This window comes from Alexandromys fortis, unplaced genomic scaffold (genome assembly GCF_014885135.2).
Source record: "Alexandromys fortis isolate MF-2015 unplaced genomic scaffold, M_Fortis_MF-2015_v1.1 scaffold_28, whole genome shotgun sequence".
Lineage (NCBI taxonomy): Eukaryota > Metazoa > Chordata > Mammalia > Rodentia > Cricetidae > Alexandromys > Alexandromys fortis.
Genome location: NW_026067901.1, coordinates 2,223,261 through 2,241,656, shown reverse-complemented (window position 1 = coordinate 2,241,656; position 18,396 = coordinate 2,223,261). Strand labels below are relative to the sequence as shown.

The following is an 18,396-nucleotide window of genomic DNA, read 5'->3' as shown; positions in this document are numbered from 1 at the left end:
TCTCTCTCTCTCTATATATATATATGTGTGTGTGTGTTTAATTTTTGTAAAACCCAGGCCAGCTTTTTCCAGGAATGCCCATCCTATAAGAACAGGCATATTTAAACGGCGCAGTAACTGCCCTGAGAAGTTTTGTAGATAGTAAGTGGAGCTTTACTCGGCTTGGCACGTATGCAACCACCTATCTTCCGTTCACACTTATAAACAGACGAGAAACATCAATCTGATGAGAAGCTCATTCTCACATATGTACACAGGCATGAAACACTTCTAACACTTGAATATTTTAGAAAACATAAGGAAGACTGAACTTGCACATTCTTAAAGAATAATTTGAAGTGTGGGGTTAAGAGTTAGAGAACATTCCAAAGTCACAGCTATATGTGAATTGGGTTTTATGAAGATCAAAAATTGCCCTAAAATTTAAGCAGATAATTTGTTTTATTAAAATCTGCCTTCTCTGAATAGTCAGACATCTCAGTCTGAGATAAAGTTTGCTTACTGAATTCTTACTCTTCTACTAATGCCACCTTTCTGCCCTCTCTAAAATTTAGGATGGCACCTGTCTTTTCTCTTGATGCGAGCTAATGCAACTCCATCTTCACACAAACTGATAATGGGGAATAAGAAAGAAAGATCAAAAGGGTACAAAATTCCCTTTTCCTACAGCTGCAAAAAAGCAGACAGGGTCATAGTCTTTAAGACAGCCCTTTCCATAGTATGTCAAACCAAGAAGTCTTGTCTTTTCTTTTTCTTTTTTGGTTTTTCAAGACAGGGTTTCTCTGTGGTTTTGGAGCCTGTCCTGGAACTAGCTCTTGTAGACCAGGCTGGTCTCGAACTCACAGAGATCCGCCTGCCTCTGCCTCCCGAGTGCTGGGATTAAAGGCGTGTTCCACCATCTCCCAGCCAAGAAGTCTTGTCAAATACCCGAATTTGGGTGTTGTTATATCCGTTATATCCTATGAAAATAACATGATTTAAAGGCCCATAATTCCAGTTAGCTGTCTTAGTAACTCTGTGGCCTTATTGGTATTTAATATAATAAACTTATTCTGAAAATGTCTTTGGCAAACTTATCTAGTGTTAGAGAAAAAAAACACCCCACACATCCTTCTACAAATGCATAGCCACTCATACACATTCTTGGTTTGTTTCTTAAAGACTTTAGACTATTTCACCTTTTTTTTTTTAAATTACTTTATTATAAAGAACTTGCAGATCAAAGATACCATTCAGTTAGATTAACACAGCCATTCAAACAAGCACTTGCGCAGACTCCAAGTCTATGCATCTCAACTAACGTTTAGTTAGAACGGTCATTCTGGAGCTGTGGAGTTTCGTTTTGGATTTCACGCTATCAATTACATTTTTATGTACTTACCCATCACAAAGAAAAAAGCAACCCCACCCCAATTCATGACAGTGTAAAACTAGAAAAAAAAGAATCAGCTCTGTATTTTTCCAATGACTCATGTGTCATTTACCTTATGAAATACTACCTGCCCGTTTTCCTTACTACATATACCCACCTGTTTGTCTACATGCATACATTAGGATCCATGTATGAGGCAATTGTCTACATGTATACATTAGAAACCATATACAAGGCATTTGTCTACATGCATACATCAAGATCCATATATGAGGCAGAACATGCTTTCTGAGACTGGGTGTCCTTGCTTAACACATATTTTTAAGTCTATACATTTTGTGTTTCCCCCTTTGGAACAGAATACTATTCTATTATTTATGCACTAGGTATTATTTAAGACAACTGCTAAGATAAAACAGATGGGTAACACATTACAGCAGTGTTTCTCAGTTTGTGTGTGTGGGTGGAACAACCCTTTCACGGGGGTCACATATCAGATTTACATTACCATTCATCACGATAGCAAGATTACAGTTATGAAGTAGCAGCGAAAATAGCTTTATGGTTGGGGGTCACCACACATGAGGTACTGTATTAAAGGGTCGCAGTATTAGGAAGGTTGAGACCACCGAGTTAGAGGGAACCTTCTTGCTTTCTCTAGATTCTTCCTCGGTAGTAGAAATTGCTGTGTTCACTTATGATTATCCTTGTCTCCTCCTCAAAACCATTAACTACATGAGTCTTCTCAGGCTGTTGGCTAGTTCCCGATCACAAATACCCATAAAAATGCCCACTTTTGGAGGAGCTAAAATGTCCAATAGTCCTTTACATTTCCTCTGCTATGTGTATTACACAATACTGTTATTCTTACTAAGGCTGTAGCAAGTTTTTGTTCAACCAAGGGTAGTTGCTCTTATCTGTATTAACCAACTGGCTTCCTCTGCTAACTCATTCAGATATTATGCTTCTTCCAAACTAGGCTGCAAGCTAAACAAAGGAGGACAGTGAGTATATAAAATCACCTCACTTGGCAGCCCTCTGTAAAGACCGAGGTTAAGTATCTCAGTATAATTAAGAGATTTTGGTAGCCATGTGTACTTTCATAGGCTAGCAGAAACAAAGGTATGCATGACTCAAGGATATTGGAACAGCTTTTATTATAGGTTTGGAACAACATTTAGTCATTAAGAATAATCAAGGAATATAGTTTGAAAGATTACTCAAAGCCCTTGTCATGCATCTGTCTAAAAAAACATAAATTATAACATCTGTTGGGATTCTACTGAAACTGAAATTAATCACTATTTTGTAACATGCATTCTTGTGTTATTTTTCTCCATATTTGGTGGAAGTAGGGTATTTTAAATGAACAATTGTTCACTGCATACATGTGCACACACTAACAGGAACTTCAGCAACTAGAATGAACTTTCTTTTTTAAAAGGCTCATTACTGAAAAATATATCTTGAATCCCACATAAAGGAGGCTTTCCAAGCGTTCAGGACTACTACTCAGGCATGAAGGCCCGATCTGTGTTTTAAGATGTCATCTCATCCTTAAGAAATTTATCGGCAATCTAGACCACTCCCTGACATTCAGCACCAGATTCATCCAGACGCTGTCCCATTTGCATGCAGTTTTGGTAGTGTTGAAGACTAACCAGAGGACTGGCAGACCTAATTCTGGACCTCCTGGTATAGAAGAGCCCACCCCATGTTTCATACATGACCAAATAAGTTTCCAGATCTTTTTTAGAAGTCCACCAAGAATCAGCTACAATTTTAACGTGCCTGAGCACAAGCAAGTTTTGCCTCTGCCATACAGTAAGTGTAGTCCAACCTGTCTGTATGTTTTGAGGCCGATTGTACTTCTGAATGAAGTCCAAAGGCTAAGGCAGATCTATGACTCTGAAACCTTTCTGTAGGAACTTAGTCACTTTCTTGTTGAAAAATTAATCCATTCTTGAGATCTGCCACTGTAAAAGAGAAAGTGAGATCTCAGATCACTTTCATCAGTGGACACTGGCACGTGATCAGTACTAGAACAGCATGTACAGGGCGCTGAACTAACAGAGAGCTACTTCCTGCCACCAGTCTGAGCTGCTATGACAAAATGCCATAGACTATGTGGCTTGTACACAATGGGAAATCGTTTTTCTCAGTTTTCAAGGCTTGGCAGTCCAAAATCAGAACAGGAGTAGTCTGGTGTCCAGCGAGAACCAATTTTCCAGGAGACAGTCTCTTTGCTGTGTAACTTATGAGGGAAGGGGTGAATTATCGCAGGGGTTCTGGGAGAAGGGCACAATTTCACAAGAGGTCTGCTCATGTAACCCAGTTTTCTGAGGACATCCCCACATGCCTATTACCATCACCTCTAGGTTATCAGCCTAATAATTTGGGGTGTGGGGAATGGACGGACACACAAACTTTCATTCTACAGTCCCTTTGCCTTCCTGAACATTATGGGCTTGTTATTAAGCATTACTAAGTCTAAGTAAAATTGACTTATTAAAAATGAAGGACCTATACCTAAACGCTGCTTATGGTACTGGCTACAGAATCTTAAGTTAAAATAATACTCCTCTTCTAGTTGTTGGACTTGCTATCGATTACTGCAAAACAATGCACACTCCCTTACCGTACCAGCACCTTTCCTGAATGGAGCCATGCTTGGATAGCCGCAACTAAACCCTTTTATACTCAGAATATGGCACTGGCTTCAAGATAGTGTTTACTGGAAAACACAAAAGGACCCATCTTACACTTAGCATTTGATGTTTCTGAATTCTTGTCCTGTGCTTATGTGAGCTGAGCTGCCTCTGCTAGCCTGGCACTTTGATCTCCCGTGAGAAACCATTCCAGCCTTTTAAGAAATAGCAGTATAACTTACAAAGTTACCTATCTCATTTGCTGAGCCCACGCTCACTATAGCCATACACATTTGGCCCTTAGGTCCTCCTTGCGGGGAGGGAGGGTTGGGAAGCACCATGGATTGGGGAAAATAACCTTCTCATCATGTAAGGGTATACACTATCATGGCAAGGTTAGAAAAAACATAAGCAAGGCAACAAAAAGGTTAGTAAGGTTTTTTCTCTGGATCTGCCAGATCCTAATATATGGATGGTCACTGTACTACAATCCTATAGACTTCAACGCAGCCAGACAAGGAAACAGGCATGCTCTCACTGGCAAGGGCTGAGGCCCCTAATTATCACAAACAATAAAGTAAACAATTTTATTTTTTTGCCAACTTGCACTGGAGTAAAGCTAAGACTTAAAGTCTATGGACTGCTGTCTTTTGACAGGGGACTCAGAAGTTATAATTGTACATGGTACTATAGTAAGGCTAAAAACGTGAACCTATTCAGTTGTGGGAGTAAGAACTTAAAGATGTCACGTAGTTTGTAGTCTGGATTCAAATGGTTTTCCTGGCACACTGGAAGAGGAAGCCTTAATAAACAATGTCTAGGCAGAGTCTAAGATAAAGTATTATTGAGGAAGTACAATATTGTACAGCTAATAAATTTTAAATTATTCAATAATTCCTTAAAAATCTTTTAGTCTACTCTCCCATAATTCCATTTTGATTTTATTTTCTGTCACTTTCATGGATCAATGATTCTGCTTAAACCTTTCTATCTTTTCCTTTAAATTAGAAATGCTTTAGATAAATACATCATTAGTGCATATTTACTTAGCAGCTAATCTGATTATAGGAACTGGATGTTATTAGCAAGACAGAAGGAACATTCAGTAGAAAAAGCATTGGGATTGGAAGCCATGAGGCATAGAGTAGAATGTTTACATTTTATGAATAAGCTCAAAGTGTAAGTCAAGTCAAATGTGTAAGCTTAAGTAACACCATGGGAAGACAGTGCACATTTCCTCCCAACTACGCCCTCTCCTTCCTCAGCAGGAGTGGAACAAAGAGGAATTTTTTTCCTGGCTTTTAGAGATAGGGTTTCGCTATGTAGCCCTGGCTGTCCTCGAACTCACAGAGATCCACCCGACCTGCCTCTGCCTCCTGAGTGTTGGGATTAAAGGCGTGCCAGGCATCAAAGAAGAAAATCTTAATGTTTTATATAAGATATGGTAGACGCTAACTATTCCTCTACAAATAAATGCATGGAGTTGTTGATTTTAGGCATCAAAAATTATTTATTCTAAATACTACCAAAGGGCACATCAAATTCACTCACATTTGAACTTGAATGTTTTTTAAAAGGCATGGTGGTGCACACCTGTAAGCCTAGCACCTGGGTAGATAAAGCAAAAGATCAAAACTTTCATGTCAGCTTTGACTATAGAGAAAGACTGTCTCAAAAATCAATCTAAACCTAAACAAAAAAAAAAAAAAAAAACCAAAAAAAAAACCTGTTCGGGCGTGTATAGACCAGCAGAGTGCTTCACTACCAGTTATGAAGTTCTGAGTAGTTCACACTCCAGCACCACAGAAAACAAAAATACCAAAGTAGATACATCACAAAGCCTTGTAAACATGTACCACACCCACACCAGAGATAAAATGTGGGTTGGGGGCGTCTTTTTTGAATTACTATCACTATAGCCACAGTGCCAATTATGGCCAGCTGTGCTGATGCACCTCTGCAATGCAGCAATTGAGAGGATGGGAGAGATAAAGCTATATAGCGTGAGACCTTGCCGAAAAAGGCTTTAACTATACATTGGGCCACAAAGTACAAAAACTTGATTAGGATAAAAGTACTCTTTGAATAAACTCTACAAAAGCAAATCTCGGCTAATGCCAACACAATCCTCAGATACAACAGTAAACAGCAGTTGCACAAACAATAAAAGCAATGTGACCTGGCCACACCATTAGAAGCATTTTGTTGAATGTCACCCGAACATTATCTACGAACACAATGTACACTACCCATGCATTCATTATTTCTTTACACATTCCCAGTTAGTCAAAGAATGATATGTGAAATGAACTTTTAATTGGTGCCATCCTATATACACACATTTCCCAGAGGGAAAGCCAAAATAATGGCTAGGTGCCTTTAAAATTAACTTTCAATAGTCTATTGTACGTACTTTTCTACAAACTCACTTCTGCTAGTTGTAATTATTTCAATGCTGTAAACTAAGTGGTTATCTTTAGCTAAAGCTTCAAAACGTTTTATTGCAGGAGGCCAACCAACACCACTTAAAACAATAAGGGGCATTTGAGGTGACCTAATCTTCCCATGCGTGTCCGTGTCTTTAGTAAGTAGTGAACTCTGCATAGTGTATTGTCCTCTAAAATGCCCATGGATCCCTTCTCCCTAGGAAAATGGAAATGACAATGTCTTGTTTCACAGGGCTCACGGACACCCCCAACTTACGCCCATATCCAAGATGAACCTCTTAGCTAGCTGGGAAGACACTGCTATTTCAAGTCTTTAGAAATCCACACAGAAAACAGATGGGGAAGGAAGGAGCCTATGTGCAATGACCGGTAGTGTAGTCATGGCCTTACTACTAATTTTGGTAACCCAACTTAATGGAGCAGAAAAACAACCAAAATTAACAAATGGCGGTGTTAACGCCAGAGTTCAGTGGGAGGACAGTAAAGTCCCAAATACTCGAAAGAAAGGGACATAGCTTGTATTTCCCACAGTGACCCCAGTACCCTGGGGCTGGAGAGATAGATGGCTCAATGGTTTAGAGTACTGTCTGCTCTTGCAGGGGACCTCAGGTTCAATTCTCAGCACCCACACAGCAGCTCATACCTGTGCAACTCCAGTTCCAGGGCTTCTGATACCCTCCCTCACACAGACAGACATACATGCAGGCAAAACACCGAGGCACATGAAATAAAAAATAGTTTTTTTTTAAAAAAAAAAAACCACCCAGGAACAAAGCTTAGAAAATAAAAGACTTAAAAAAAAAAAAAACCCCAGCACCCTAAGAAAGAAATGTCTTTATATGTGGTTCAAGAAACAGATGTTAGAAACAGGACCATCAAACACATTGACAATCATGATGCTAGTTGTTACCGCCATCAGTATTGGTAAGAGGAGTTTGACTTACAAGTATCTTACAGTACTCTGAGATCTACACTTTTGTTTATAGTGGACTTCACTGAGTTTCCATTTTGATGCTATAGATGAACAGGTCAAGTCTCAGAGAAACAGAAGAGTTAAATAGATTCAATTATTACAAAGTCAGCACCATTCTTACTCATGCAGTAACAGAAAAACTATAGAGCTTTATGGAACCTATTACACAGTTTTGCATTTCAGCTTAATCCTTGTTTTATTGTTGTGCCAACACGACTTCCGACTCCTTAAGCTTTACGGCTAGTCAAGAATTAAGTCTGAATTAAATACAAAATTAATATGTCTTTGGATTTAATTTTTAAAATTAACAGCAAAGTGCAATATAGAGAGGAGTCAATGTACCAAAAAATTGAAACAAAAAATAAGAATTCACTGAAACAATGCTCAGTAGGGTGTGTGTGTGTGTTTGTGTGTGTGTGTAAAACACTCACTGAGCAGTCCTCTGTCGGTCCTTTTAAATTAAGTTAATCATTAGATTCTTACAGATCTGTTTTCAAAGACTAAGACTTAAGCACTTATGAACACCATAGCATTTTGTGTAATTACTAGCCCCAACTGTGATCCCAATGCTGATATGATGCCATGATGCTATTTCATACAGAATCATATTTAATTGTCCCTAAATAGAATTCTGGTTTGTCTTGTCTGTGACAGACTTGTAGCTCTGACTGTCATGGCACTCAAAACCCTGTGTCAGTGTCCTAGGCTGAGATTACAGTTAAGAGGCACAGGCCTGCCCGAAAACAAATTTAGAATGCAACTCCATGTTAAAGATTCTACTGAAGTATTAAAAATTAAGAACCCTATGGTCTAAATATTTCATCACAGCCCTCTAAAGCTAGCAGTTTAGAACACACAGTGCCTGAATATGATCTCCTGGCGGGTCAAGTCCTTCTCTCTCCACCTCTTGACCAAGTCAGGCATTCAATAGCTATTTACTTAGTGAGCCTGCAATCTACACTGACAAAACTCAATAGCTACATGGCCTAGTATTTATACCTTCCCAAAGGTAGATGCTATTACATAAACAGACCGTTGAAATACTAAGCTGTATAAGTTAGTTTCAGTGATCCAAAAGGAAATAATTAAGGATGATAAATGTATCACATCAAACCCATAACTATTTGAAAAAATTCAAGATTAGAGAAGCTGACCTAAACATCCGAGGCCAATGCTCTCTATCAAAGCACAGGGCAATGCTACCTCCAGGGTGTATTATTATAATAACTGCCTATAATTTAACATTCTAATTAAATCTTTTAAAGTTTCAAATTGAAAATGATCATTTACTTTGAACTAAAACCACACTGTTTTTGTATATACACTAACTTCTAATACCTAGTGAAAGGAGAAAAAGCTCTCAAAGCTTACCAGATCCTTCTGGGTCAAATCACCTGGAAGCTCATCAACTGAGGAGTCAAGAGTATCACCTGTCTACATTAAAACTCTCCTACTCGGAGGAAGAAATCCTTTCCTTACCTCACTGGCATTAGTTCTGCCAAGTCTCGCATCAGAAGGGGAAGGACACATCTATAATGTGAAGCTGTAGTCAGATTTTCAAAGGAGACAAGTTGGCACACATGGAAAACTGCAGGCGACCCCAGCAAGAGCAGCATGCCCCAAAGCGCTCTCACGTCTCACTAAGAGTACTTTCTTAATGTCATCTTCAAAGAAATACCAACTGGACTGCAAAAGCCTTGTTCAGCCAACCAAACTGGAATTCCCGTAGACCTTAGAGAAATCTAAAATCCAGAACTGAGTTGACGTGCTAACTCCTCACTTAAATTATTTCACCCCTCGAAGTCACATACCTGTCATGCTTGATTTGAAATTGGGTATGGTTTTGTGAAGTAGCACCAAAAGGGAGTTTTTAACTATAATTCTCGATGGAGCAAATGGATGGTATGAGACAAAGATTCACCATGACAGGACTTTCTGCCCAAGATCTGCAGTCACTATTAAAAACAACTTTGTCTTTTTTTTCCAGGATAAAGTCTTTGTCACATTTCTCACCAGAACAGCAAACTATATAAAGGTTTGGACAATGCTCACTCTTGCTGTAATTGTAAAGGAATGCTTTTCATTAATGCTTGGAAACTCGGAGCTATATTGTACTTTACATCAAATTAGTTAGAGAATAGCTATTGTCAAACTGTCAGCACGCCTCTACCATGTCTCCTCTAGGCTCCACTTGCTCTATGCTGCCCACTATTGGAAATGTATTATGCTAATGAGAAACATGATACTATTCACTGGGGTTACTTTAGTACAAAAGCAGAAGAATATTCCCGGGTTGCCTGAGTGGGTGCTAAGATATGGCATCCTTGCAAGAGATACAGACTGATTAGCAGGAACTAAACTTGTTAAATATAAAGGCCATCAGGAGGAACAGACGGGATCAGGAGCTATCTTGGTGTAGCACAGGACAGCAGCAATGACAGGGCGAGGACAGGGTGTGGAACCACAGTGCACAGCAGCCGCAGAAGGAAATATGATGAAGGAAGCATCCAGAACATCCTGACACACAGCAGAAACACGCAAGCACAGTGACAGGCACAACTGGAAGATGACACAAACTCAAGTCGTGGAAAGTATATTTGTCTCCTCAGATAGATCTCTTAAGTCCTTCCTTTTCAAGCAAATAACCATTGGTTAATTTCTGTCTCAACACTGTCTTCTCTAAACCCAAGAAAACTGAACTGCTGAGTGAACTGATAACATCAACTTTTTTGTTTTCGCTTTAATCAGACTATAGCCAAAGTGTTAAAAGAATTGAAATTCTATCCATCAGTAGTACACTTAGGACTTCATTTTAAAGACTGTATCTCTTCAGTGATCTAAAATTCCTGGGAAAAAAAGCTTTAAAAGGTTAGATTCCCTCCAAGACCTTAGCCTTTGATACTTGCTCTGAAATCAAAATTGCTCCACCGTACGTGAGATGGACATACACACTAGTAGCACTCGCTGGCTTCGAAGTGACAACCTTCCCTTCTAAAGTGCAAACATGGCATCCCTCCATTCTGCCCCCGGACTTGGCAATTAAAGCCAATCAGGCCTGCCCACCGCAGAGTGGGACAGAAGGACGTTCGGCTGTCCACCTAGAGCCGTTAACATACAGTCCCAGGTCGCCGCTCCGACGACTTAGATGCCAGGCTGCAGCCTTCGTCCCCACGGTCACCCCGTGGGCCCCCGGGTCGCCTGGGCCGCAGCTGCCGGCGTCGCGAGTCGGCGCTCCCGGAGCCCGGGCCTCCGCGCTCCCCGGCACGCACGAGGGGCCAGGCCGCCTCACACCTGACGACACCTCGATCCCTGCGGATCCCCGGCCCGCCGTCACCCCGCCGCGGGTCCCCGGAGCAGCCTCTGCCTTCCGCCGCCATCACCCCCGCGGCCTCGGAGGCTTCCCTTCGAGAAGACGGAGAGGACGCGGAGCCGGGGGTGGGGGTGGGGTGCGCCGTCGACCTCTTGTGTAACGTGGTCCCCGCGGGCTCGGCTCCCTCCCGCAGGCTTTGCAGTCAGCTGCATCCTCGGCGGAGGTATTCCACGTTGACAGATCTCTCGCCTCGCACAAAATGGGGCCGGGGAGCGGCCGCCGCCGGCTCCATGGGCGCCGCCATTTTGTGAGGCGCGGCGGAGCAGGCTGGTGTGTAATGGTTGCAGCGAGTGACCCCCCTCTAGGGAATCCCCGGCGCTGACGGTTACGCAAGGGGCCGTGCGCAAGTGCCGCGCGCAGGGAAGCCGCACAGCCCGGCCGCCCGCTCGCCTCTGCCCTTGAGACGGCGAGGGAAGGGGCCGCAGGCTCGCCCGTCCGCCCCGCCGGCCCACTCGCGCCTCGCCTCCGGCCCGGCCGGCTTCTCCTCCTCCTCCTCCTCCGCGGGCAGGGTCTCCGCCCCTCACAGGCTTGCGACGCACTCACTGGTCCTCGGGTGTCAGGAATTTCCTAGCCACACCTTATTCCGACCCCGTTTCAGACATAAACTTTACTTGGGAAATAAATCCGTTTCCTCGACCGAGTACCGGAAGCGTGCTCCGCGGCGTTACATAATTTTATTTTGGTCGCCACCCAATCCGTGCGCCGTAGGAAAGACGACCCCGAAGTCAACCCAGCCGGACTCTGTCGTGTGACCTTGGGCTGGTGACTTTGCCGGTGGTGGCGGTCTCTAAAATGGGAATGCTAACCCGCCGGGGAAACACGGGGCTCAACGTTTGTGGACGAGGGGAGGGCTCCAACGTCCTCGTAAATGCAAATTTGGGGGGGTATGGGTTGGGATAAAATTTTGATCTCCCTATTTACACATTTCAGGATCACTACGGAAAATGGAAACCTTTTGCCTTCTATTTTCAGCTCATCAGTGCAAAAATATAAACGTTATCCTCAAAGTTCCAGAGGTGGTTTCTTAACCGGCGCGGTGACTGTTTGCATAACTCCGGTTCGGTGCCCGAAACCGACCGAAGGCGAGACGAATTCAGAGCCTTTGCTCCGGGTCCGCACAGAAGTAGGGCAGACAGTTCACCCCGGGTGTGTGTGCTCTACAGTTTGTCAAAGTGACTTGATGGCCACACCGTGGGGAATGCGCTCCTCGGGCCCCAGCACTGTCGCATAAAGCCGAGGGGCCGATTCCTCCCGCCCTAAACATTGGCAGAGGCTGCGAGAGGACTTTCCCCGGGGCGGCGAGGGCTGCGCCGGGCGAGCCGCGGGGCCCCTCGGTGCGGCGGGAGGCCCGGCGGGCACCCGGAGGCCGCGAACATCGCCTCCTCCCCTAACCCCGGAACAACCGGTAGTGGCCGTTTCCCCGCGCCGCCCCCCTTTCCGCCCGCTTTGTGTGCGTGTGAAATGTGCTGCACATTGCAGATGAACCCTAAGCCGGGCGAGCCGGAGTCTATTGTTCCCCGCGAGGAGCAGCCGCGACCGTGTGGAGCCAGACGCAGTGCCGCGGCCGGCCCTCGGGGGGCGCTGTGCGGGCGCTGGCGGCCCGGCCGTGGCGGCGGCTGAGAGCGAGGCTGGCGGGCAGGCAGGCAGGCCGGCGGGCGGCGCGCAGCGGCTCGGCTGCCGCCGGAGCCTGTGCCCGGGGACTCCCGGGCCGCCGCCACCGGCACCGCCGCCACCGCCGCCGCGCGTGAATGTGTGCGAGGGCCCCGCGGAGCCGCGGCCCGGATCCACGCTGTCACCCCGCTCTCCACAAGCCACCACACAGACCTCCCCCTCCCCACGCGGCCCCGCCTGCCCCGGCCCCGCCGCGCCGCCGCCGCCGCCGAAACTCCCAGGCCTGCGGCCGCCCGGGCCCCTCGCCTCGGCTCGCCCGGCCCCCGGCCGGCTCGTGCGCCCCCGGCCGCAGCACCATGTTGAATCGCGTCCCCGGGCCGAGCCGCCGAGGCCCGCGGCGCTGAGAGGAGGCCAGAGCCGGGCCCGCGGGAGGCGGCGAGGCAGGGTGGGGGCCGCGTTCGCCCCGCGGCTCCGCGCCCGGCCGCCCGTCGCCTGCCCCTCTAGTTTCGCTCCCGTTTCTTTAAACTTTTTTAGAAATTCCCCTCCCTCCGGCCCTGCGCTCCCCCTGGCCTCCCGCTCCCTCCTTCCCCTCCTCCTCGCCTCCTCCCCCTCCCTCCTCCCTCCCTGCGCCGCCGCCGCCGCCGCCGCCACCGCCGGCCCATGACTGAGCCCCGCCACCGCCGGCCGAGGAATGGGCTCCGGGCGCTGGTAGGGAGCGCGGGGAGCGGGGGCCGCGTTTGAACCGCGATCTGGGTTTTCGGGAGACCTCCTTTGGCAAAATAATGGCAAACTCGACGGGGAAGGCGCCTCCGGACGAGCGGAGGAAGGGACTGGCTTTCCTGGACGAGCTGCGGCAGTTCCACCACAGCAGAGGGTGAGAGCAGGACCGGGGGGGCAGCGCCGGGGCGAGCCGGGGCGAACGGGGCCCGCGGCGGGCGCGGGGTCCCGGTGACAAGTGCGGGGCTTTCTGTCGCCCGCAGGTCGCCGTTTAAGAAGATCCCTGCGGTGGGTGGGAAGGAGCTGGATCTTCACGGGCTCTACACCAGAGTCACTACTTTAGGCGGATTCGCGAAGGTGAGTGGAAGTTTTAATTTGTATTTCCCTCTCGCTGGCCTGCTCCGAAAAAAAGTCTGTTCCTGCCCGGGAGCGGGCGCCCGGGCCCGGGGGGAGGGGGGTGGCCGGCCGGCGGGGCACAAGGCGTTCTCGGCGCTCGCAGCCGGCGGTGGCACGGAGGCGGCCGGCGGCGGGGCTGTTTTCGGCCTGGTGGCTCGCGTGCGCGCGGCGGGGCGCGGGGCTGGGCGGGCGGGCGGCCCGGCGTCGGGGAGCGTCCTGCCCGGTGTCCGGCCGGCCCCGCGGGGTCTGAGCGGCGCGGCGGGGAGCGCGGGCGAGCAGGGGTGCCCGCCCGCCGAGCCCCGCGCCCGCCCCGCGCCGCTCGCCCGCCCGCGAGTCAGCGCCGCCGCCGCCGCTGCTGCCGCTCTAGCACAGGCGGAGACACAGAGACACACAGACTCTGAGCAGTTTTCGTGCAACTCAAAATTAGCGCGGGCAGGTTTAACATCGATAATCGGCTGCGAAATGATCCCGGCGGCCGGGGGCACAGCCTCGGCCCGCTCGCCCTGGCTTTCTGCAGCTAACAAAAGAAAGCAGGACCTGTCTGCAAATAGCCATCTTAGGCTTCAAGGCTAGGCAGAAGCTGTAGGCCTCAAAGAAGGGCCTATGGAGATGGATAGATCTGGGAGAGGGATCGGAGTCGGCCCCGGCCCCGGCCCCCCCAGAGCTCGCGGACGTCGCTGTCCGGAGCAGTATTGATCCTTTTGAACTTTTTTTCTTTCTTTAGTGTAAACGGACCGCGTTGAGATTTAAAAGGGGGCGACAGAGGGACTTGCGATTGGTTATTGTCCGGGCTTCAAAAACAAAACAAACCCACCAACCCCCCCACCCCCAAAACAAAACAAGTGCTGCTAAATACAGGGCTCTCTGGTGAAAACACAGTGATTCTGGCGGCCCTGGCTTAGTAGCTCTTGTGGCTAGACCCCAGACACCCACTGGTGCCTTAGGTGTCTCCAGATCGCTGCAGAATGGGCATTTAGCTCCCAAGTTAGGGTAGGTTTTTCTTGGATTGGGCACTTTCAGACAAGTGTGCCTGTGTTTTTAACAGGTTTCCGAGAAGAATCAGTGGGGAGAAATTGTTGAAGAGTTCAACTTTCCCAGAAGTTGTTCTAACGCTGCCTTTGCTTTAAAACAGTATTACTTGCGGTGAGTAGTGGTGACTTTTCCTCAGTGTTTGGAAACGAGGGACTTAGGGGAGATTAAACAGCAACGAAATTTACCCTGTAAACAATTTCCAGTCCCTTGTTTATTTCAGCCTGGGAACCATTTACTGTCAATAAAGTGAGATGCTAGGAGGCTGAAGTTTTCCTCACATTAAAATACGGCCATTTACATTTTTCATACAAAGTCATTACAGGTGACACCCCATGTCCTATCTTGTAAACATTCTTTTGTGACATTGTTATTGACTGCTTGATAGCCACTGAGGACCAGAAATGATGCTTAGTAAAAGACTTACTTAAGGAAACTTTGTAACCTGTGGGAAGATTGTCATTGTCATTGTCGTCGTTGTCTTCTTCTTCTTCTTCTTCTTCTTCTTCTTCTTCTTCTTCTTCTTCTTCTTCTTCTTCTTCTTCTTCCTCCTCCTCCTCCTCCTCCTCCTCCTCCTCCTCCTCCTCCTCCTCCTCCTTTCTCCTTAATCCTCTACAATTTGACTTTTGGGATTTTTTTAAGGGAATTTATTGGAACTGTTACTCAGTAAGTTTTCAATGGAATATTTTTACATAAATATGAGATACCTTGGTTGGCAAGGATTTCATTTGGGGCTTTTGTTATTGGATTTCTGAGAAACTTGGAAATATTCAGTATCTTTAGGAAAATGGGGATGGTGTGAAACCAGGTACTGTGGTTGGAATTTTTCCTTATATTTTGACTGTTTGCTCAAAAAAAAAAAAAAGTAAATTTCTTACTTAGTTGGTGTACGACTAGTCTAGATAATGTACTTTGTGACTTTTAATTTTTTTCCTCGTAGATTTTCCTCTGTAGATCCGTTCATATTGTACTTTGTTTTGAAATCAACCTTTATTTTTGTTTGATTACCCAGTGTTCTTAGTTATTTAAAATTAAAATAATGATCTTAATAGTTCTTTCTAATAAATATTGGTAATGGTGATATTATAATATGCCTTTATTTTATTTTTGTAATGTAGCTTCTGTATAATTTGAGTTTTGTGTTGCTTCAGATGCACTAGTTACTTTGTACAGGGCTCAGGGTTCTGAAATAGGAAATAGGGTAATTGCACAGGTGTACTTCCTATTGGCTGCCTTAGATTGACTTCAGACTTGCCGCTGCTGAAGAGTTCACAGAACTTGGCAGTCACTGAGTTCCATAGGAACTCTAGAAAATACCAGGCGTGGCTGTGTGTGTTAATCTGTGTGTCAGAGTACCTTTTAAATAGAAGGGCAGATAAAAAGCATTTCAAGCTGTTGATGTAGTAATAGAGCGAGAAACAAGAATTTAATACTTAGAGTGATAGTCACTTGATGGTTTCTGTTTCTGATAGAGGACCTGAGAGAATCATGCTAATACATGCTAGGTTTTTGTACTAATCAGTTTAAAACATTTGTAGCATTTTGTATATTTAAATTGTGTATTCTAAAGTTATGCCTAGTATTTTTTAAGTTTATAGATTACATTTCTGTGTTCGATTCTGAATGGTATATATGGCTGGTGAGATGTGTATTTTTCTGTAAAATTTGCTTTCATACTAACAATCAGCATAATTAATAAAATACCTGGACTGTTTTCTTTTGTAAAGTTTAATTATAAATAGGTTGCTTCTTGTTGTCTTTTCTATCTTGGGATTATGCCATGCAGTAATTGTCCTTATAGCTAGTCTTTTTGACTGGATACTTTCCAGGTTGTTTTAAGTATTTACATTGTTCTTAGGTCAACTTGGGCTTTATGCTCCTATTAGAAGCTGCTTTGATCTGTGTCCTCCGCTAGACTTGTTTGCCTCCATATGTCACTCTCCAGGTTTGCTTTTGTAGGGCTGTAGCTAGGATACTGAGAAAAAGTTAAAGCGTTTGTTTGTTTTGGAAAATAAAACCATGTGAAGATTTGCATGGCTTGAAAAGAAATAGGATGATCAAAAACTGGGTGCTACCAACCTTGATAGAATTTTCCCTAGTGGTGTACTGTACATTGAGAGGATGTGTGTACTGGGTTGTGTTATACACCTTTCTCTAAAAAATAAAAACAATCTAATTGGCAGACCAGATGCCAGACTCTAACAGGAATTTTACTAGTTAACCTTAAGCGTGCCTTCTCCGACAGATATGCTAATGAAGTGACTTGACAAGTTAACCTGCCCTAGCAGATTTAATACCGTCCTTCCTGATGAGGAAAGCAATGCCTTGTATTTTTGGTGGGTTTCTTTTGTTTTTGGCTTTGCAATGTTCTCTCTAATCACAAGTTGGAGAGATTGACTTCAGGCTTGACACTGAAGAGTTCGTAGAACTTGGCAGTCACTGAGTTCTATAGGAACTCTAGAAAATACCAGGTGTGTGTGTGTGTGTGTGTGTGTGTGTTACTATGTGTGTCAAAATACCTTTTAAATAAAAGGGCAGTAAAAAATGCTTCCCAAACTGTTGATTTAGTAATAGAGTGAGAAATAAGAATTTAATACATCAGAGTGATAGTCTACATAATACTTAATTCGAGCTGCTTTTTCTTTGGACATATTGTGAGACTGTCAATGCTATTGTTAGCTCTCTTTACAAGTTTCATACTTGCCTATGTCCTCCTGTAGTTAGTTGTACAGTTACTGGAATGGGAACTGTTAGACTAGTATCATTTGATACAGCCACACACTCTTACAGACAAATAAGAGCAGACTATGTTAATCATGCACATGTTCTAACACCTCTATGTTCTTTTTGTTACAAATATAGTCATTAAGTACAGAGACATTGTAGTCTGCCAAAAGTTAGGTTGAATCTATTAAATACACATTCATTCAACTGTAGATTATCTACCCAAAATTTCTCAGTCTAAAATTGAATATGCAGTTGATTATTTAACACTAGAATTTAGTTTTTTAAAAAATGTTAAGTGCCTTCTGACAGTGTATAGAAGTATTAACATTTATTATATTTAAAATTATATTTTAATAAATTCTTTTGCTTGTAACCCTTTTTTTTTTCAGTTAGCACCTTCTTGGCTTATTTATCTCAGTGTGTTCCATGAATACTTGTTAGATTGTCTATATAAGTGAAAAAGGATAAGGTATTATTTCCACATTTTGTTTTTGGAGAAACTCAAATATCAAAAAGTTGTATTTGTTGTATGCGCTTGGTAAAATTTATGCTATTATGGTTTCAGTTTGTCATTTACAAATGAGTTGAATAGATTAAAGTATAATTGGAGGTTTGGCTAATTCTATGCCTGAGTATATCTATAAACAGTGTGATACTTATTTACCTGATGAATTTTATTTTTTGCCGTATTATGGTACTAAGATTTAGGAACAATTTGCTATTCTTACTTGGATTAAGAATTTGAAGTTCTAGCTAGGTGTGGTTGTACATGCCTTTAGTTTCAGTAACTGGGAGGCAGTTACTCTAAGTTTGAGGTCAACTTGGTCTATAGAGTGAGTTCCAGGACAGATGGGGCTACACAAAGAAACCCTGTCTAAGAAAAAAAAAGATTTTGTAGTTTTGCTATAAGGTTTAAGTAAACATTTAATTTGAGAATCTTTTCACTTATAGATACCAGGAATGTAACTATAATTATAGTACAGCTGTAGGTTACCTCGATGTGTTTATAAAACTTGGAAAGAAGGTGAACTATCTTAGACATTGAAATTTTATTGTATAAAACTCCAAATTTCTGTTTGGGTTTTTTTTTTTTTTTTTTTTTTTTT

General features: G+C 44.4%; 1 protein-coding gene across 2 annotated transcripts in view; it reads left to right on the top strand.

The window, feature by feature from the left end:
- The first annotated feature begins 13,072 nt into the window (after positions 1–13,072).
- The window catches only part of Arid2 (AT-rich interaction domain 2), a 144,120-nt gene continuing 138,796 nt past the window's right edge, over positions 13,073–18,396 (top strand). Inside the window, exons 1-3 of one of the 2 annotated variants that reach the window (XM_050127849.1) lie at positions 13,073–13,295; positions 13,402–13,495; positions 14,580–14,677. In XM_050127849.1, the coding sequence (XP_049983806.1) occupies positions 13,204–13,295; positions 13,402–13,495; positions 14,580–14,677 (284 nt within the window). In that variant the 5' untranslated portion in view covers positions 13,073–13,203. Of the gene's footprint in view, positions 13,296–13,400; positions 13,496–14,579; positions 14,678–18,396 lie in introns of those variants that run through there. The other variant, XM_050127857.1, reaches the window with a different exon arrangement.